Source organism: Colletotrichum spaethianum, assembly GCF_022836535.1.
Source record: "Colletotrichum spaethianum MAFF 239500 DNA, contig09, whole genome shotgun sequence".
NCBI classification, from domain to species: Eukaryota; Fungi; Ascomycota; class Sordariomycetes; order Glomerellales; family Glomerellaceae; genus Colletotrichum; species Colletotrichum spaethianum.
This window is the reverse complement of record NW_026054779.1, coordinates 966632-986860: the sequence shown is the minus strand read 5'-3', so window position 1 is coordinate 986860 and position 20229 is coordinate 966632. Positions and strand designations below refer to the sequence as shown.

The following is a 20229-nucleotide window of genomic DNA, read 5'->3' as shown; positions in this document are numbered from 1 at the left end:
ATGCATTCGGGCGGCCTTCTGTGGTGGCTTGCCGTGCTCCTCCTGAGCAGTGGAGTCTTGTCCCTCCCTCGTCAGGATGAATGGCATGATCTCATTCATAGGAGGCATCAGATCCTCGCTAGACAGCATCCCCTGTCCAACACCACAAGACCAGCAAGCACAGCGACGTCTACACAACCCCTCATCACTCCGGACCCCAGGTCGTCCACCCGCATATCGTCGGCACTTACAACCATAGGGACGTCCAGCTCGGCCCCAGTAACATCGACCATCTCTGGCGACAAAGACACACCCGTTGTGGCCGTTATCGGTGTGACATATGTCGCTGGCGCCGGCGGTGCCTCCTTACTAGTGGGTAGCACGGTCCACACCCTAGCCCCCGGAGCCGTCGTGGCCATTGTAGGTACAGGGTCTAACGGCGACACCCCGAAATCGAAAACATCTCGAACCCAGCCCCGTCACAAAACCCGAGGACAACAGACCCAGCTTCCGAGTCCCGACCCGCAACCTCCGCCTCGTCAGGCCCCAGTTCCACCTCAGCGTCACCGACATCCTCAGTCTCGTCTACTGCGACGCCTACCCCATACATCATCCTCACATCGCAGAATGCCACTCGAGAACAGATCCAGAACCTCAACAGTACTCTCTCGAAAGATGCTACCCCCAACTCCTTGGAAGAGGTCACTAGCGACCGCACCGGTCTAGTGGTCTTCTTCAAAGCAAACATCACCTCCGGGCAGGCGGATGTCATCACAAAGCTTGACGGTGTAAGTTGGCTCTCCGAATGTTTCTATTAACAGCCTACTAAAGGACGATCCGTGTTAGGTTGGTGGCGTAACTCCAGACGAGAAACTGGAAGAAGAAGAACAGCCTGCCTCGTCGGCACCACCCTCGTCAACATCGCATCAAGCAACAGCTACTGGCCCACACGGCTCGCCGAAAACCACAGTCCCGAACCCGACCGACATTGGGCTACAAACAGGCGCCGTGGACGAGCTCAAGGCCATCTCTCAGCCTCCCGGGTCGAGTCTCGCTGACCTGCCTGGTTTCGGATATGCCTCCGAGGCAGGGAAAGGAGTCACCATCTACGTGATTGACACCGGCGCCAACGCCCAGAATACCGTATGGCCCTCATAGTATGATCAATGTCAAAGATCAGTCGCTGACAGGTGATATCAGGAATGGACCGGCATGCCGGGGACGAAAGGGTTCATGTACGCCCCCGGTGCCACGAAGGACGAGTCCGACTTTTTAAACCACGGCTCTTGTGTTGCATCAAAGTCGGCCGGGCCTATGTACGGCACTGCAAAAGATGCCAACATGATCATGGCCAAGCTGCCCGGCGATCTCTCGCTATCCGCCATCTTCACCGTGTTGGTGGAGATTAGCAACGACGTCTACCAGAAGGGCATCGACGGAAAGGCGGTAATCAACATGTCCCTAGGATCTCGTAAGTCTAAAATCCCACTCACTCTTGTCAAGTCTCTTCAGCATAGCCTTCATCTGGGCGTTATCCGAAATTGCTACTAAATGCATCCGTCAGGTATTCCCGAGAAGCTTTCGTCGACCACAACCGCCTACAAACTTCTTCTCGTCGCCCTCATGGCCGAAGACATCGTCATAGTCACGGCATCAGGCAACGACGCTGTGAGTCCCCCTCAAGTCTCCCATCCTACACGCCTTTGATGCTAATGACCTACTGCAGCAATACGGTATCGACGATGTGACAGAGTACCCTGCGCTCTTCGGCCCCACCACGGACATCATCGTCGTAGGCGCCGTCGAAAACGACGGTTACCGCGCCTTCTTCTCGCAGGGCACCGGGGACCAGCTGACCGTCTCCGCCCCCGGCTTCGTCGACTGCGCCTCAGGCAGAGCCAGCGGCTCGCAAGAACTCTACGGCACCTCATTTGGTAAGTCTTCCAGACGCCCCTAACACCAGATATGGTCTTTAAGCCAGTTGCCCAATATACTAACGACAGTCCAACAACCAGCCGCACCGGCCGTTGCCGGTGTCATCGCAGTCTGGCTCTCTCAGGACGAGTACAAAGATCGCCTCCAGGTCCCCGGAAAAGTTGCCGCCAACGTCAAGGCCATGGTCCAGTCCCTGGCATACTCCAGAGTGGAAGGCGAGCCGGCCGTGATCTGGAACGGCATCGACCCCCGCGGGCTCGCGTGCACAGCGTCGGGGTCGTCTTCCAACCGACGGCGTCAGGCCGCCGCGTCGGGTTGCCAAGCAACCTCCGTGGCCCCGTCGAGCACTTCCGCGCCGCCGGCCTCGACTTCTGCGCCTGCTGCGACATCCGCAGCGCCCTCGGCCTCGGCCTCTGCCCAGCCCTCCGCGCCTCCTAAGCCTCAATGGGACGAGAACCCCCAAGGGTTTCAGAAGGTCTTTGAGGAAGACGGGGTTGCCAGTTTCGATTATGTTGCTACTTCTGACAGTGCGAGCGAGGGCGTCACGGACAACATCGAGCAGTGGTGCTTGGCCAAGTGCACTGGTGAGTTTCCAGCTATCATGTCCCTAGATAAGGATTACGAGGCCAAGGCTAACATTTACTTCAAACAAAGACCAATGCGCCTCCGTCTTTCTCTACAGGCAACTTCAACTCATTAACGGATCGTATAACGTGTATTACATCTGCAACAGGTACGTAGCCCTGAGCTCGGTGTGCAAACTAATCGCTAATGAACTCTCAGATACAACTCGGCATGGTCGAATGATTTTGTCCAAAACGGCATAAGCAGCAGCGATGCAGGAGTCGCATTCAAGTAAGCTCTCTCCCGGTCGGTCCATTGCACCAAATCATGTCTAATGCTGTAGTAGTAAGGTTTGAAGCCCGGTAGCATACCATGTATTTCTTTCTACATGATGTATCTTACCATGGCTTAATTAGATGGCTAGGGTTAAAAGCAGCACCTAGGAGAAGTCAAATATCATTTCCTTTATCGAATCATCCAGAAGTTCTTCACGTCTCCGTCGTACGGCCGGTCGAAGCTGGCCACCATGTTTTCTTCCAGTCACAGCCTGATAAAAGACGTTCATTGAGCTCGGTTACCTCAGAGTCATTATACTGCACATGAATTATCGATTCAATGGCTTGTTCAATTTACTTCGGCACCAGGAACTTCCAACGCCATATGACCACCCACTACACCACCGGTGTACCCTCAACGACGATATATCGTGAACCGGGGGGGGGGGGGGCTCGATTCGAGTTCTGTGGTCTTTCACCTACCTGCCTTCTTTAGGTTAGGGTAGATAGTGATAGAGGCCCCAAGCCGTTGAAAACCTCGAGGCTAGGCCCTTCACAATTTGTCAAACCCAAGTCTCTCAAATCGGCTGAGAATTTGCTATTGATTTGCCATCCTTTTATCATGAAGATTCGTGTTATCACGCGACATAGCTATATAGCGACCCGACCTAAAAGGAAATGATCTCATGTCTTTTATTTGTCTTATTCCGCTGGACCTTCACCCGGTTCCTCAGTCCCGAATCAGACTTATTGCTTGCTTCCCGTATCATTTTTTCAACCTCCTCGTCGTCTTTACGGGTAGACTTCTGAATGATGTCCTCAGTCTCGGCTGAAACAGCCTGGCTGATGGACATCCAGACATTGCCTATCCAACTAGCTTGTGTAAGCGTCAGGAAGAGCGTTGTTGTACAAAGGAGCAGGAAGAAGTGGATCCCAACCATGCCAACGACGATGCTGAACCCCAGCCATTGAACAGGCATGACCTTTTCTTCAGCCATGATGTACGAGGCCGGCGATGACCATTGGCGTCGAAATTGAGGAACATATTCGTAATATTCCATCTGCCGCGTGACTGTCAAAACTGCCTGTAGAGCCTCCGCCAAGCTTCCGGTCGTCTTCATGACGTCTTGAAAGAGTGTCGAATGAGCATAGTGCAAAGCACGTGAAGAGTCGCCGCCCGTCGGTCCTGCTTTCAGAGTACCGCATGGCAACAAGTTAACCTCATATTTAAATTTGCTCATGGAGGGCAGGCGAGTAGAGCTGGCGGAAAGTTTTACTCTCTCAGCGTCATGTTCACTCTCCCAAGAATCAAGCGTGAGAATGCCCCGTGAGTCGCTCGAAAGGGTTCCATTCCCGGGGGTGGAATATCTGTTTCGAATGACATCGACGTTGAATTGAGCAGTGGCGTTGTCCCAGGACAAGCTCGGCTCTGGCTCGTTGCTCTCGCTAGACATGCTAACGTTGAGAAAAGTGGCCCCCAGAGTGGTAAAACATGCGCTGACCGACATGCTGTAATTTGTCTCCGGCAGGTGGACGCGTGCCCATATTCCATCCGTGGATGTTGTCCAGTTTGCGGCGTCGGCTTCCCAAACAGCGCTGTTGCTTGCATAATCTGTGATAGTCACCTTTCCGAACTGTTGCAGAATCTGTCGCCAGGATTCTGCTGACCCAGTGCTTTTAAACATGAGAAAGATGTCGGTGCCCAAACGGCTTTGGGTGGCGCCAAAGGAGCTGTTGGAAAGTACGGGCAAGCCTTGGTATAAACTTCCACTGCTGTAACTACTGGGCGAGCATATCGAGATATCCCACGTCTTATTCTGCGTGTCTCCACCAGGCACAACGCAGCTGAATGCCCACCTGTCGAAACTGGACGGTGGCTTAACGATTAGGCCGTCGAAATCGTCAAGAAAGCCGAAACTGCCTCTTGCGAAGAACTCCTCGAAAGAGGGTTGGCCGCTACCACCCCCGCTGCTATAACCTTCGAGAGAGACATCGACGTCTGTAATGTTGGGTCGAACGCAGACTACCCTTGAGTCGAGAACAGCCGCCGGTCCCTGATATCTCCGCAAACGACTGCGGCTTGTTTCGGCCTCAAAAGGTGGAAGTGCCCGTAAAATACTCCCGGTGTCTTCGTAGCGATCAGACAGCTGCTCGCTACGAGGTGTTCTTGGGTGCTCGGCAAATCGGAAGTATGTCCATGGCTGCGAATTCCAGAGTTTCGACCCCTGGAGGGGGTCGTAGCCGCTAATGTCGCTATCGCCGTACAGTGACACATCGGCGGTCGTCTGTGGTGCAGTCACGTTCACTGCGGCGAAGTCGGATAGTAATGCTGTTGAGGCGAACTGAAAACCGGCTACCAAAAGAACCGAAACAACAATAGCGACAGTGTAGATGAGTCTATTCCGCCAAGGCATAGAAAACGTCGTCCAGGTGATGAGATTGTATGGCGAAGCAGACACAGCCCTGAGCATTGACATGAGCGGAGCTGAGCTGATGGGAACACCGGCCCTTTCGATCATGAGGGACGCTATCATTGCGGTGAAAACACCCATCTGAAGTGCTAGGCTTACGCGCAGCACAGCCGCGGTGATGGTGACAAACCTGGACGCCCAGTCCGAGAAGATGACGCGATTCCAGATCTGGGAATGCACGATCTCGCCATCTCTGGCACGCATCGACATCTGCCAAAAGCAGCCCAGGAGAATGACGGCCGCAGCAATGAGGAGAGTCCCGAAGACCATGATGCAAAGGCCCAACGTCCCGAGGGCTCTCCACTGGCTGCGTCTCGAGTTCTCGTCATTGTCGCTGGGAACGAACTCTGCCGTTTGGAGGAGATGAGTCTTAGCATGGCATTCGACTCTCGCGTCATCGGGAACATGGACTTCCTGCGGTTCGTCTGAGCTGGAGTTGTTGAGGTAGTGGCCCTGTGGTTCAAGCTCGTAGGCCGTAGAGTCGCGGGTAGAAAACGATCCCAGGCTGCTGACTTCGGATCTCCGAGCCTCGTCAGGCCGGACCGGTCGAAAGTTCTGCATGATGTCTTGGTGGTGTAACTGGAGGAATGATAAGATTGAAGCAGGCTGGGAAAAGGAGCAATGTAGACGGGGGCGGAGAATGGACAATAGCACATTTCCAACACACAAAGATGACAGTAGCATACAAACGGGACCTGGCTAGATATTATTTAAAGGATTGACCCTACTAGATACGTTATGCATCAATAAGGCTAGCTATATTCATCATGGATGACACCGGACAGGGGTTTGAAATCAGGCTGCAGGTCGCCACGCGGAAAAGAGGGTTGAAATCAGGCTGCATACACGACGTGGTGAGTGACCAACAGATAAGCCAACGAAAATAAACATATCAGCAGGAGGATTCAAGTAGCTCGCGGACAATAGCCGTGCTGGCATTGTTGGTCGCCGACCCCTCAGTCGGCTTGCCGGGAGCCTCGAGGCGGCAGCACTGGAGCTGCGGACAACGAAAAGCATCACCTAAGAAGGCAATAAAGCAGCCATAGCGAGGTGAGCAGCTAGATGAGTTGATTGCACTTGAACCATCTAGTTACATGCCACTTCAAGAAAGCTGTAGCCAAAGACGTGACTGGCGTTGTTGAGCGAAACACACTCGTCACCACAATCGAAAATTGGAAACTGTTTCCTCGATGCCAAAGCACAGCGTACATACACGGAACAAGTGTATTTGTCCATCAACCGTTATGGCCCGATGCCATTTTAGACGCCGTGTGCTGTATGCAATACCCACAGGCTCCCTAATCTCTACAGGAGCTGTATCCCAAAGCTCGACCCATCCAGGGCACCCAAAGCCATCCGAACTCTGCCAGACGTCGTCGTCTGTGACAACGCAAGCATAATGCTACGCTTAAAAGCAAGCTCCCATGAACCCCATTCGCAAACCTCACGACTCCGTTTCCATCTCCAAATCCGGGTCAACCTCCGTCCCCAAATCCCTGTCCTCCAAAAATCGCCGCCCGACGAGGTCATCCGGCAAATACTCCTGCCTGACCCTCCCCTCCCTATAGTTTGGCGGGTACTTGTACTCCGCGCCGTACCCCATCTCCCGCATCAGCCGCGTCGGCGCGTTCCGCAGGTGCAGCGGCACCGGCAACGCCGCCACGCCCGGCTCCTTCAGCGCCGCGTAGGCGTTGTTCAGACCCCGGTACGCCCGCGTGCTCTTCGGCGCAAGACTCAGCGCCACGGCGCAGTGGGCCAGCGGGATCCGCGCTTCGGGCATGCCGATCTGCTGCGCGGCTGTGTACGCCGCCGTCGCAAGCGGCAGCAGTGTGTTGTCCGCCAGGCCGACGTCTTCCGAGGCGATGACCACCATCCGTCGCGCAACGAAGAGTGGGTCCTCGCCGGACTGTAGCATGCGCGCTAGGTAGTATAGCGCGGCGTCAGGGTCGGAGCCCCGGACGGCCTTGTGAAACGCCGAGATGGTGTCGTAGTGCTGGTCGCCCGCGCGGTCGTATACCAAGGTCTTGGTTAGCGAGGCTTTGATGTCCTCCTTCGTGATCCCCTGCCTCGTCGAAAGCGATAGCGCAAGCTCCAGGAGGTTCAGCGCCGTGCGGGCGTCGCCGTCCGAAAAAGCGGCAAGGTACGTCACGAGCTCGGCGTCGATGAGCGGGCTTCCCGGGTAATTCTTCGCCCTCGTCTCCTCCTCGATCGCACGCAGCAGTATCCTCGCCACGTCCTCGTTCGAGAGCTTCGACAGCGTGAACGTCCTACACCGCGACAGCAGCGCCTGCTGCACCCTGAAGCTCGGGTTCTCCGTCGTTGCCCCGATGAGCGTGATCGTGCCCGCCTCCACCGGCTTCAGGAAGACGTCCTGCTGCGACTTGGAGAAGCGGTGTATTTCGTCGCAGAATATGATGGTCTTGCGCCCCGTGAGCGCCGACTCGTTGGCCGCATCGGCGAACAGCTTCTTGCATTCTGCGACGCCCGAGGAGGTGGCGTTCATCTCGATGAAGCGCGAGCCGACGCTCTGGGCAATGCACCGCGCAATGGTCGTCTTGCCCGTGCCGGAGCCGCCCCATAGGATCATGGAGGGCACGCGGTCCGACTCAATCAGCGAGCGCAGCACGCCGTTTGGGCCGACGAGGTCCTGGCCGCAGACCTCATCGAGGGTTTTAGGCCGCATGCGCTCCGCCAGAGGGGCGGCGCGGGCCGTCTTTGTGCGCTTGGCCACGGGGCCAGTTTCCGGCGGCTGCTGGGCCGCGTCGCTGTCTGTGTCGGTGGTGCTGGTCATCGCAAAGGGAGAGGGCGCGGCGCCGGGGCCGTCGTCGAAGCTGCGTTTTACGCCGGCCGTCGGACGGGCTGTGCCGCCGTTAGCGGGCGTAGTGAGGACTTTGGTCGGAGGGGCATGGCGCTTCGCGGCGGGGGTCTGGAAGAAGGAAGATGCGGGGCGTTTGGATTGAGACGAGAGAGCCGAATTGCCGTTGGCCTGGGTTGCTGTCGGAGGGGAAGAGGTACGTTCGGGGTTGAAGATGTGGTTCTCACAGCCCGAGTCGATGTGGGAGTTGATCAGCGTCTCCTTGACGGGCTTGTTGCAGATGGGGCAGTCGACTGCTGCCATTTTGACGGTGCTAGTATATTGTGACGCATGCAATGAAGCCGTTGAGCCGGTGTTGGCTGATACCGGGGAGTCTTCCGGATTCGCTGGCCGTTTTGGTCGGGTCGCGTGGTGCTTCGGTAGCGGGTGGTTGCAAGTCCAGATTCGGGTGGATTTCGAGGTTGATCGGGGAAGACGCGCTTTGGGGAATTTTCGAGTGCAATGACGCGCCCCCGTCAATTGAAAGTTGAGCTCCAAAATTCTAGTGGGGAACCAGGATGCGTCGCTCCGCACCAGCCGACGGGACGTGCCTGCCACTGCCGGGGATCTCACAGCTATCGGGTGAGTTCCCGACTGAAGCTTGGGGGTAGGGTCCGGCACTCGGATTCGGAGATACACTGTGCCATCCAGTGCCTGTTTCCACAACCCAAAAAGATGGATGCGATGAGCTCATTGAGTGGTCATCACGACAATCGTTAAGAAGATGAAAGATGCAAGATATCAAGATCTGAAATGAACAATTTGTTGATTCACGCCCGGTTGACGAACCGGGTCTTCTCGTAGGTATCATTACACCGGAAAACGCCTCCCAATGCCCATTCTTTATCCCACTTTGCTGCCCAGAACTGAGCGTGATGTACATGACGCCCCAGCATGATGTGATGCCAAATGCCGTCTACCGTCTAGTCTTTCTATGCCACAGACGGCGTTGATGAATAATACGTAAGTTTAAGCCATTGAGCTGGTCGCTAAAATAATGCACCCTCATGCTCTCTGTCGCTGGAGATTCGACCAGTCATATTACGCCTCATACCATGAAGGACTCGCCACAGCCACATTGCTCCTCTGCACGTACGTTAGCAATAATTCGTCAAACAGACGCAGCTTGGAGGGGGGGGGGGGGGGGGGGGGGGGGGGGGGGGGGGGGGGGGGGGGGGGGGGGGGGGGGGACTCACTGATGTTAGGGTTCTTGAACACAAACCGCTGGCTGAGCTTGTCCTCGACCCAGTCCATCTCGCTGCCAATGATGCTGAATAGCGCCTTGCTGTCGATCAACACCTTGACACCATCCTGCACGACCTCCTCGTCAAAGCTGCCGGGCTTGTCGACATACTCAAGGTGGTAAGCCAGACCCGAGCAGCCCCTGTTCCGTACGCTGACCTTGATCAGCTTCGGCTCCGGCTGGTCCAGCAGTGCGCGCAGCTGCTCCACGGCCGCGGGGGATAGTTTCATCGCCGCCTTGCGTGCGCGGAGCTTGCGCTGCGGGCGTGCCGCCGGCTTGGAGGTTTGAGCCGCTTGTTCGGACACCTTCGGCGCGGGGGCCGCGGCGCCGGCTGTTGATGCCGATGACGTCGTCGAAGCCTCGGAAGTTGTTGTGGAGGCGTTTGCTGGCGTCGTCATCGAGGACTGTGTCGCAGAAGAGGAGCTCGGTGTCAAGGGTTGGCGGGATGCCATCTGCGAGGGGATCTTGGGGGTCTCGTCTCGTTGACCTTCGGGAGGGGATCCGGCGTCGCGATCGAGCTCTCGGGAATGCCGTCACCTCTTGCGGGGGGAGGTGTGTTGTTCGAGTAGAGAGGGTATGACTGGAACGACGGGCTGCCGTAGGCGCGACGGGTGGAAGCGCACTGCAGAGCCGTGCAGGAGCGGCGGAACGCCACCCTGGTGAATATCCTTGGTGCATTCATCTTGGGCTGAGGATGTGTATGTGTGTGCGGTAGTAAATTATCGCGGTGTCGGTTCAATCGATGTCCTTCAGTCTTGTTTCTGGAGGATCAGGTGTCGGGGTCGGAAGGGGTTGACAAGGTGGAAGATCATCCGACGGTGACGGAAGAAACAGGTGGGAATTGCAGGTTGGTGGTTTTTGCGGTCGGTCGGGATGGGTTGGCAATGGGAATGTGGTTGGCCTCGGAGCAAAGAAAGCAGAAGCTGGGGCCAGGGGGGGTCATTTGACAGTTTCTGGCCGTGGCGCGGCTATGACATGCCCAGCGGTCCCCATTGTACCGGGTGCTCTGCGACCAATCACACGCCGCTAATTTGTCAACGGCCGGGACCGATGACAAAGCAACCCTTGCGGTTTCAGCAATGACTGTACAAATGCCTGCTTTGTTACCCAAAGCACAGTGACTGATACCTTGAGAGACTCCAAAGCATTATTCATGTGCTTACCTAGCCCGCCTTTTTCGAGTACAATTTTCCTCTTTCTTGGAAACTCGGGGAAAAAAGATGGTTCGAGACAAGGTTTCTTCAGAGTCCGAAGCTGCATGGCGAAACCAACCTAGTAGCCGGCAGAAATGGGACTGAGTCACGTTTAGGAGCATGAAGCCTCTTGAACAATACCCATTATCGAAGCATTCCAGTGTCTTAACCATCGGAATATCCCGTATCCATTGCAATACAGGTCACGCTAGGCGTTGACTCACCCCCACACGAACCGACACAGCCAGCAGGCCCTTTGCGCATGTCTCGTGAGAATCATCTCGGGTGTCATTAATATCATACAATCTACCTCCCACCCAGCTTTTACCGCTCTCTGCATTGTTACCGCTCAACCATCTCCCTGACATCAACAACAGCCGCCCGTGCCATCTTCTTCAGCAGCGTCCGCTCGTCGGCCTCGCGATATCGATCCCATGTGTCGAGGCCCTCTTTGGCCTGTATACTCAGCGTCTCGTACCCCTGCTTGATCACTTCCGTCACCTGGATGCTCGTGAGGTTCCCCTTCTTCTTCCCGCCCTCGGCCAGCAGCTCCTTGTAGTGCGTGCTCACGTTGATGAGCGTGTCGATCGAGTTGCTCGGACGTTTGCCGAGCTGGTAGCTGTCCTTGAACTTGATCAGCACGTCGCCCGCCTCGACGACCTTGTAGAAGAGGTCGTCGTATGCGGCGGGTGATGGCAAGAAGCCCTCGCCTGCGGATAGGGACAAGGCGAGCAGGTTGACTACGTTGTCCAGCAGCAAGTCGATCTGTGAGAGGTCCTTCAGGTCCGCGACGTATGTCGTCAGGAATTTGACCAGGTTGAGCAGGGCTCGGAAAAGATCCGCCCAGTGATAGCTCAAGCGTGTGCGAGACCGGGAAAGGTACGACACGACGCGCAGAAGAATCCCCACGCACAGCGTATACAAGCCTACATCCAGTCTGCGGCGGAGGTTATGCGTGATTCCATCCACCATCGTATCCAGCACCGCTGTTGCGAGGATCCGTTCCCCTCTGACCAGCGGGAGGAATGGTTGTCTTTGGCGACACAAGCGGACGTGCCCCTTGGACTCTTCGCTGCATATCCGCTTGCAAAGCACAGGGTCTTCAATCAGCAGTCGAAAGACCATTAGGTTGAGATGGGAGTAGTGTGTCGCACGCTCTGAGAGGTGGGCGTGCTGGAGGAGGTAGGATGTGACTGATGTAAAAGCCGCTAGCGGTTGTTCCCCACCCTTTTCGGCAGGAAGGGTAGCGAGGTTAAAGCAAAAGAGCTTGTTGGCATGAGTGAAGTCATACGTCGCCAGCAACACGGCCGCCTCCTCGCCGGGACTGTTGTCGTGTCAGTCTCTAATTTCACTCGCTGGGGACCGGCACTCACAGTTTGGTAAACATTTGCTTCATGGTCTCGGCGTCGTACACTGCCTTCTTCTCCGGCCTTGGGCCCCTTGCAACGACACCGAGCCCGATCATGTGCAGCGTGCCATTGAGCGTCCACCCCTCGGGCAGGTCATCCTGCACCTCTACGTACTGTGTAGTCAGGCGCTGGCATGTCTCGCCGATGCATCGTATGATTTTCTTGATCGTCGCCTCGTTGACAAAATCGTTCAGTCGCATCTGATACGGATTCTGGAACTCAAACTTGTTGTAGTTGGCCAGGAGGCCAAGGAGGGTAAAGGGGCTGAGGATGCGCTCCGTCGTGTCGGCGTCTTGGACGAACTGCGGCTGATGTTAGGCCGACCCCTATCTTGCTGCCCGGCGATGGTTGACTTACCTTCATTACCGCGGGGAAGAGGTCCCTTTGGATAAAGTACGTCAAGAGGCTCGTCTGGTATGCGCCCGCCGTCACAGCCAGCACAACTTCGACGGCCTTTTGCCGCAGATCCACTGCCACCCAGTCAGCAACATCCCCTCCAATGCTCGTACCAGCTCCCCGGGCTTACAGCTCTTTCCACTCCGGATGATCTGATCCAGCGCTCCCACAAAGTCCGTAAAGATGGTGTCGATGTAGTCGATGCCCGCCAGCACGTTGATGATGTCCGAGCTAGGATGCGCATACTTCTTCGACAGCGCCGAGCAGAGGAAAACGCTGAGCGTCTGCAGTTCCGTCCAACACATGTCAGCGATTATACCAGCACCCGAATCCAGCCCTACTCGACGCAAACACAGCGCGGGGTTGTAAGCTGCAGAGTCCAACTCACATCAAGTGCATGCAAGTCCGCAACACCCTGTCCACTCTTCACAGCCGCCACGGCACGCGCAAAGAGTTCCCTTGTGTGATCTTCCAGCGCAAGCATGTCTGTGGGTCCGAGACCGTCGAGGATCCGCCTCAAGGCCGCGCGGTCGGGTCGGAGGAGGAAGAACTCGCGCCAGAAACCCTCGGAGCGTTCTGAATCATCTTCGGCGTCCTAGAGATAGCGCATATGTGTCAGCGATTGGGTTTACTGCATACTGCGTCGCAAGCTCGGGGCTGGGCGAAGAGCCGGGCGGCACGGCATTGGGAACCCGGGTCGAGGATCGTCAAGGGGGGGGATATGTCGATGGCGCCGCGGTCGCAAAGCTTGTGGCTACGAGAGGGTAAATGAGTAGAACAGACGCACCTGTCAATTACAATGTTAGCTGAGGTGTTCAATCATAAGTAGCACCGGGCACCTCGGCTGCCACTTCGAGGGGCACAGGCATGGGGGAGCTTTCGCACCTTGAATAGCGACTCGTAGAGCTGGACAATCTTGGGTTTGAACACCTCGGGCGGAGGCTGACGGGTCAGCGGTGATGCCTCCATTCCCGAGCGATGCAGTGTTTATAGATTGGAAGTGGCTGCTGTTTCTGTTCGAGCCGGAAGAGAAAGAGGGCAGTTTTTGGTTTACTTGAAGCTGGCTTGTGTCGGTCCGGCAGCACGCGAACGGAGAGCTAGACATGGCTTGCGATACGCGTTCCGATAAAAAAAAAGATAAAGGACTTAATCCCGCTGACGCATGTTTATACCGTGTCGGTCTTGCAAAAAGCACTGTAAAAGCAGCCTACATTAACACATTAAAACACAGTGCTGTTTATCGAGAACACCGTCCCTGCACATGCGCGTCTTCCCCTGAACTCGGGTTGCCTCCAAAAGATCGGGACACTTGTCCAGCGCCATAATTACCCATAGCATGTTTCATGCACGGCCGCATCATAACCATCCTTTGGCGGTAGGGCTGACGGGAACCTCCAAATTGCAGTACAGTCGATCCAATGCCGAGACCCAGAGGCTTACCCAACCCGTGGATTTATGGTGTTGTCAATGTGGACCGGTATCCAAGTGCAGCGAGCTCGGCTGTAAATACATCGAGACAAGAAGCTCAGCAAAAACCATACGAGCAGAAAAATCAAGAACAACAACCATAGCGCTCCACAACTTGAAAACAAGGTATAGAGCTCGACGACTATACAACTACCGTGCCTAGCGGGGCTGAAGAGACGTGCAGCAGCGACTCGATCAAACGCACATCTCAATAATCAACCTATGTGTCTAAATAACTACGTACCAAACCTCTGGGCAATTCTTCCACCCACCCTATTCAGGTCAAATGTCTAGCGAGCACACCTCTAGCCTGAATACCCGGCTTTCTTGAATTCTCCCATCAACAGTTTTACCCCAACAGCAAGGCCACTTACAGCAAAGTCATCATTGCGCTCTGGCTTGCCATTCAACATCGGCTGCAAACACAGAGTCATGTCATATGAGTGCTCGCTTTCCTTCTTTTTGACCACTTCCGCTTCTTTCTCGGCCACTCGAGACATGTGGCCGATTTTCCTGTCGACTTCCACATCACGCTTAGCACTTTCTTCGTCAGCAGCTTCGAATTAGCAGGAACATGGCCAGATGATTAACACGGGCTGGTTCTTTGGGTCAGGTTTTCGGGACCCAGGCGACAAAGTCGAGACTTGACGGCTCTGATCTCGCCTTAATGACAACTAATCGAATAATCATGCTTATAACATAGTCTAAATGATGCAGTTCAAAGGAATACATGTACCTGACAGGAATCCACCACCCAGACGGTCATCAAGAAGTCATGGCCTCTTGAATACGCTCCAGCTGCTCCCTTGCCGCGTGAATCTCACGCTGCAAACACATTCTAAGCTGCGGGTTCTCTTCACTCTCCGTCGCTACGTTCTCGTCCCGGATCAGATCGAGAGTCACCCCAAAGACTTCCAGGTGCGCTTGAATGGCCTCCCTCAACCCTGTCTGCAGGGCATCCGCCACAACCTTCAACCTAGCCCTGCAGTCCCTCATGTACTTCGGGAACAGATCGTGATGCTCTATGGCGTTGCCGATGATGTTTTTGCGCCTCCTATCGCTTCCAGCCCCTGGCATCGGATGTCAGCTCACGCCCAGGGCGAGATTGCTCATAGTCGTCAGCGATTTGGTTCTGTAACGTACCGTATTCCATGTTGGAAGCTCGGTAAGAGTGTTCCATTGCCTGGCCTATGAGCGAGGTACGGATGCCGGACAGGGAATCTACCCGCAGAGTGCTATGGATGGGCGATGCCGTTAGCAGAGAGCGAAACACACATATTCCCCGGAAAGACCAGATCTTACCCCAGAGAGGCGTTGAATTTATCAAAGAAAGTCTCCGTCTCAGAAAACATAATTTTGCTTCGGCAAAGCAGCGCTTCGGTTAGGACCTCGCTGGCTCGGGGGAAGGCTTCAAGTTCCGTTTCTTGACCCGTGTTAGCACAACACTTTGTGGGTCTGGTGTACACTCTTACCAAGAAGCTCCAACGCCCGGTCTACGGTGTCTTCAATTAGAGCGTTGACACCCTCCAGCTGGTCGCCAGTGAACGAATACAGCCTGGCCCATTGCGGCGTCAGGTCTTTGACAAGTTCACGAATGATCTCCTCATTCCAGTCACGTTGCCCAATGGTTTTAGTCCAATGACTGCCATAGTTGCGACAGAATGCGCTGTAAGAACCTGAGGGTGCTTGTTAGTAGACACAAGGAAGCTTCTTGCAAAGCCCTACTCACTGTGATGCCACTGAAGTCATAGTTAGCCAGACGAACATTGTCCAGAGTTCGCACACAACTCGAAGTACTTACGGAATTCCATTCCTCACCGGCATTGATAGCCGACTGACTCCAATCGTCAGGACGTCGATCTGGCAAGATCTCAAGTCAGAGTCACGTTCATTTGGAGGGAGGAAAGCAAGAAGCTTACAATTGTACACCTGAGTCTTGAACTCCTCTCTGATAGCTTTTCCAAGGCGGGTGAGGTCAGACTCTTGACCAATCAAACTCTATTCATCAATAAGCACTCATATTCAACGATGGGTTTACAGCCGTGTTCACCCTGTGTAGCATCTGCTCGACCTTGTCCAGGGTCTCACGAACGATCTGCTTCTGCTCCGCACTCGTGCTTCCAGCACCGGATTCGATCCACAACCCAACGTCTCCGAGGAGGGCGGGGATGTCGTTGGCGACGAATTTGGTGGCGATTCTCAGCTGACTGTCTCCGATGATGGCAAGGCAGTGTTTTCGCAGCGCGATGATCCCGCTGAGCTGCAACAAGGGCAGCGCGTCGTCCCTCGGCAGCCACCGTCCTGCTCGGTACTCAGTGTTGCTCACGCAGAACACGCGCAGAGCCCCAGCCGGGATTTTGTTGTCGTAGAGCTCATGGAGCTTCCTGCTGACGGACGTGTTTCGAGTCTCGATTAGGTAGCGCTTGAGTCTGGAGTTGAGAAGTCAGATGAGTTGATCCAATTGACATAAGAGGCTTGTCACTTACTCAAAGCGCTTCTGTTCTTTAATCTTGCTGTAAGATAGTAGAATGGTTAGCGAGTAAATGGAACCACGAGAGCGTGGAGGGAGCCTTGCCTCAACTTTCTCAGCTCGCGATTCAGCTTAATTTCAGTATCCTTGTCCTCCTCATCCATCAACTCCACGTCTTCCAATTCAGCCAGCTCAAGCTTCTTCTCGTCGATTTGGCCTTGGGTTCTCGCCACTGCGTTGTTCAACTGCTGGATACGTTCCGCACGCGAACCCTTCCAGTCTTTCATGGCCTCCTCGGCTCGAATATCCTGCAATGCCGAACAAGGTTAACAATACGACTCAGCAGGCAGCAGGCCACCATGCAGACCAAAAATCAAAACAAAACCTGGAGGTGGGATAAGGACTCACATCGGACTTGGTACAAACAATGCCCACGTTGGACAGCTCAGCTTTCCTTGCAAGCTCAAAGACGCTCGCCACGCCAACGTCGGTCGTCGCCCGCCCAATGTTGCAGATGGCAAGGATCTCGTCGCACTCGCGCAGATACCGCTCTGTGATAATCCTGCGCGCCGAGTTCAAGTCACGGAGTCCTAGACGTTCAGTATTAAACGGTGTAATCTTATATGTCGCGGGTTACGACCAACCAGGTAGATCAACGAGGACCAGCCCCTTACTCAGGATGTGAGAATCGAGAAATACCCTGGATACGAGTTGTAAACAGCCGTAGAGAGTCCAAGTGTAGCCCAGTGCTTGCCAGGGTTCGACTCACCTGATCTTCTTGATGTATGGCCACACAGCTGGCCCGTGTGCCCCCGCCGTCTCTGATGTAAGACTCATCAACAGACGCGAGCACTCCTGTAGCTCGCCTTTCGCATGTCTTCCGCCAACCTTTGGGTACGTCTGTTCAAGCCAGGATCGCATGGTCGAGAGAACGTCTTTCTCGGTCTTTTCCGTGAGGAAGTCCCCGTCGCCAAGCCGACCACGGAACATGGCCAGGAATGTATCCCGGGCGACATTCGCCTGCTCTTTGGCCTCCTCCACCCCGTCCTCCCGCGTCATCTCGCCCGCGTGCAAATGGAAGCGACGGTAAGACTGCAGCAGCTCGGTGGCCTGTTCCATCAACTCGTCCATGCTGAACAGGTCCACGTCAATGAAGAAGTCACGCCCCGCGTGGTGGTGATACTCGGTGACGACGCAGGTGCACGCAGCCCCGCTGTTGCTCTGTAACAGAATCAGCAAGAGCATCCATTGTCGTGCATGCCATTACTCACGGTTCGTGCCAATCCATCGTGGTCCAAAAGCGAGTTCAAAATGCTGCTTTTCCCTGTGCCCTCATCGTCAGTCCCAACAAACTGATCCGAACAAGTCGAGAAACTCACCAACACCAGAGTCCCCGACAAACCCCACGGTCCGAGTCGACGGGCACTCAAAACCAGACAGCTCTCGCGCCTGACGATGCAGCCTCTCAATGGTAGAATCAGGGCTCTCATGAAGCGGGCTGCTCTCCAAGACGCCAACCAACCGAGACATCAGCGCTTTTGCGTCCCCAAACGCATTCTGCACCGCCGGATCGTGAAAGCGGTTCGGCGGGAGCTCCTCGTCCTTGACGTCGTGAAGCACCAGACTCGTCCTAGATCCCGCCCTCGATCGACGAGGGGCCCGCGGGCTCAGCGAGAGCTCCCTACCCTCCAGGCTAGCCAGTCGATGCCGAGATACTTGTCTTCCGAGACCGTCGGCGATTTCTGTAATCGCGTCCCTGACATCGGGCATCTCCAGGGTCGAGGGCGTGGGCGTGAGGCTTAGGTCGTCCAATAGACCAGCGATACCCTCAGTCTCCCCGCGTTCCCGAAGCAAGCCGGCTCCCCGAGAGCCAGTGGCGGGAGACAAACTAAAACCTTCGCTGGCCGAAGAGAGTGATGGCGGGGAAACTGATATCGAGGGCGTCCTGGCCCGACTGGTATTCGTAGGGGTGGCCGTCCCGGTTGGGCTCTTGTCTGGTCCCTCGGTCGAAGGAATAGGCTTGTTGGGCGAGGTTCCATTCGCCCTCATTCCCTTTGAAACCGGCGATCCTTGAGATACAGGAAGAGCGTCTTGCGCCGGCGATGGGGAGAAGAAAGTCGAGCTTGGCACCGAGCCCGAAGACGGCGTGTGTGAGCCGCCTGACGGCGATGACGGAGCCGCAGATGACTTCATATTACTCTTGGTCGCGTTTAAAAGCGGCGACCCAACGAACACAAAGGGCTCGTTTGATGCTGAGGACGGAGAAAATGCTACTTCCGGCAACGACCCGGAGGAAGGTGTCGGTGAGCCCCTTGAAGAGGACGACGGAGACGCCGATCCCCCGACCCGGAGCGTCTCCGTGGGCGAGCCCCTCTCTTTGCCGTTGGAACCAACATACGCTATGCCTCTAAATATAGGAACTTTACTCCCCTCTGAAGATGGAGAGGAGGTCAAGCTCGAGACCCGTCGAGAGGACGGCGTGAGGACGCGAGGCGTCGGTGTCGTCTGGGCTGCGCGTACTACATCTGCTTCGTCCAACCGTCGAGACGGAGGTGTCTTGGGCGGGGAGTCGGAGGACGAGCCGGGAGACTTGGAGGAGGCCCCGGTACCAGAAGCAGGGCCCGCAGTCGACAAGCGATGATCCTCCTGCTTCTGCTTCTGCTTTACTGTTAGAAGAAGTTGCACGCTGGGCAAAGGGCGCCCACGCAGCCATGACGCCGCGAGAAACGTACTGTTCTGGGCATTGTTTCCTAGAGTCGTGTTCAACACGGATACAGGGAAGCAACAAAAGCACACCTTCCTAGCGCGGGGTGTCTGCCCGGTTCTTATAGCCCGGTGCTGGAACCTGTCTGACTGACGCCTTCGCCCTCGGCCGCAAAACGCAGCCGTCCGAGCCGGCCACCTGCTACGAGGCAGGAGTTCCCAGCCGTGCAGGAAACCCCCTAACCACCGCCCTCGCAGATTGTCGGAGGGGCCACTGTTTAATGGGCCCGGAGGCGGCGCAGACCTCTTGCTGGTTCCATCTAAGTGCAGTCCAGCGGCAGGCTTCTGCGTCCCCGGCCGGACCAACACCAACAACGCATCAGGTCCGCGGCCGGGGTTCTAATTATACCCGCTGCAGAACCAACAGCATCGGGCTACTTGCCCAAGTCGCCTTAGCCTCTTCATGTCGAGTCAGGCCTGTACATGATACCGCTGTCGGTCTCTCAGAGTCAAAAAGGGGGTGATGGGGGTTGCGTGTTGGGCCAACTCCGTGATTGATTTGGCGCCTGGCCTTTTGCAACTTGACCGCCGAGGTACGTGGGCCTCCTTGGCTTCATACTGATCATCAATAGCCTGGTTTCAGGGCAGTAAGTTAATAACTTTACAACCGGGGATAAAACGAATGGCCGTTTGTCTGGTCAAATACGTTTCCTGGCATGTTGTTGCCCTAACCTTGGCTGAATTGTTGAGGTAGAACAATCTTGTATACCAAGGACCTGCATGTTTTACGGATGTGGCATTCTGTTCTTTATTTGTGTATTTAATTTTTTCAATTTTCTCTTTGAAGAGCACTACACCAGAGTAATTCGTATTGTGGGCGTGGGAGAGCGCAGCCTTCTTTTCTGGGTGCTTGCTACGGCGACAGGGTGGACGTGGATATCGATCTCGGTTGGCACCCAACATCCTACCAACCTTTACGACTTTTCTGTCTACGGGTCCAACATGGAGATCGAGCTGAGTTGGCAGCTAACACACGACCAGTCAGTAGGGCCTCTTCATCAACGGTTCTGACATGACTTTAATCACAAACACAAGCACACAGGTTACAGATGTATCGCCGCAAATTTCATTAAGAATTGATATATGTGCGCGCTCGATGTACGATGCTGTCTAACCTCCCCCATTCCCAATCCCGTCTCCCTAATGCTCGCAGCGCGCTGTGCTTCGCATCCGTGGTACCCTAGCCAAGAAACAAAACAAAAGAAACAGG

At 55.4% G+C, this 20229-nt stretch overlaps 9 protein-coding genes across 9 annotated transcripts; 2 read left to right on the top strand and 7 right to left on the bottom strand.

Annotated features, from left to right (window-relative positions):
* On the top strand, positions 1 to 2614 carry ColSpa_04475 (subtilisin-like protease SBT1.7; the record flags this gene model as incomplete). The annotated part of the gene is made up of 8 exons (XM_049270687.1): positions 1 to 403; positions 454 to 767; positions 826 to 1122; positions 1180 to 1450; positions 1544 to 1647; positions 1706 to 1913; positions 1983 to 2498; positions 2526 to 2614. The coding sequence occupies 8 exons, from the start codon at positions 1 to 3 to the stop codon at positions 2612 to 2614; spliced, it is 2202 nt and encodes a 733-aa protein (XP_049126644.1).
* An 807-nt stretch (positions 2615 to 3421) lies between these two features.
* ColSpa_04474 (uncharacterized protein) lies at positions 3422 to 5785 on the bottom strand (the record flags this gene model as incomplete). Its single annotated transcript, XM_049270686.1, has 1 exon — positions 3422 to 5785. The coding sequence occupies one exon, from the start codon at positions 5783 to 5785 to the stop codon at positions 3422 to 3424; it is 2364 nt and encodes a 787-aa protein (XP_049126643.1).
* Positions 5786 to 6668: 883 nt separating this feature from the next.
* ColSpa_04473 (ATPase WRNIP1 C26H5.02c) lies at positions 6669 to 8342 on the bottom strand (the record flags this gene model as incomplete). Its single annotated transcript, XM_049270685.1, has 1 exon — positions 6669 to 8342. One exon carries the CDS (start codon positions 8340 to 8342, stop codon positions 6669 to 6671), a length of 1674 nt encoding a protein of 557 aa, XP_049126642.1.
* A 784-nt stretch (positions 8343 to 9126) lies between these two features.
* ColSpa_04472 (iron-sulfur assembly protein 1) lies at positions 9127 to 9719 on the bottom strand (the record flags this gene model as incomplete). Its single annotated transcript, XM_049270684.1, has 2 exons — positions 9127 to 9164; positions 9275 to 9719. The coding sequence occupies 2 exons, from the start codon at positions 9717 to 9719 to the stop codon at positions 9127 to 9129; spliced, it is 483 nt and encodes a 160-aa protein (XP_049126641.1).
* Positions 9720 to 9751: 32 nt separating this feature from the next.
* ColSpa_04471 (uncharacterized protein) lies at positions 9752 to 10003 on the bottom strand (the record flags this gene model as incomplete). The annotated part of the gene is made up of 1 exon (XM_049270683.1): positions 9752 to 10003. One exon carries the CDS (start codon positions 10001 to 10003, stop codon positions 9752 to 9754), a length of 252 nt encoding a protein of 83 aa, XP_049126640.1.
* An 853-nt stretch (positions 10004 to 10856) lies between these two features.
* On the bottom strand, positions 10857 to 13288 carry ColSpa_04470 (armadillo-like helical domain-containing protein 3; the record flags this gene model as incomplete). Its single annotated transcript, XM_049270682.1, has 6 exons — positions 10857 to 11838; positions 11888 to 12225; positions 12281 to 12393; positions 12450 to 12603; positions 12708 to 12914; positions 13205 to 13288. The coding sequence occupies 6 exons, from the start codon at positions 13286 to 13288 to the stop codon at positions 10857 to 10859; spliced, it is 1878 nt and encodes a 625-aa protein (XP_049126639.1).
* A 1263-nt stretch (positions 13289 to 14551) lies between these two features.
* On the bottom strand, positions 14552 to 14939 carry ColSpa_04469 (uncharacterized protein; the record flags this gene model as incomplete). The annotated part of the gene is made up of 2 exons (XM_049270681.1): positions 14552 to 14856; positions 14930 to 14939. The coding sequence occupies 2 exons, from the start codon at positions 14937 to 14939 to the stop codon at positions 14552 to 14554; spliced, it is 315 nt and encodes a 104-aa protein (XP_049126638.1).
* Positions 14940 to 15791: 852 nt separating this feature from the next.
* ColSpa_04468 (uncharacterized protein) lies at positions 15792 to 17544 on the bottom strand (the record flags this gene model as incomplete). Its single annotated transcript, XM_049270680.1, has 5 exons — positions 15792 to 16215; positions 16273 to 16295; positions 16665 to 16818; positions 17026 to 17469; positions 17528 to 17544. The coding sequence occupies 5 exons, from the start codon at positions 17542 to 17544 to the stop codon at positions 15792 to 15794; spliced, it is 1062 nt and encodes a 353-aa protein (XP_049126637.1).
* An 814-nt stretch (positions 17545 to 18358) lies between these two features.
* Positions 18359 to 18897, top strand: ColSpa_04467 (uncharacterized protein; the record flags this gene model as incomplete). Its single annotated transcript, XM_049270679.1, has 2 exons — positions 18359 to 18406; positions 18496 to 18897. 2 exons carry the CDS (start codon positions 18359 to 18361, stop codon positions 18895 to 18897), a joined length of 450 nt encoding a protein of 149 aa, XP_049126636.1.
* Positions 18898 to 20229: the final 1332 nt, after the last annotated feature.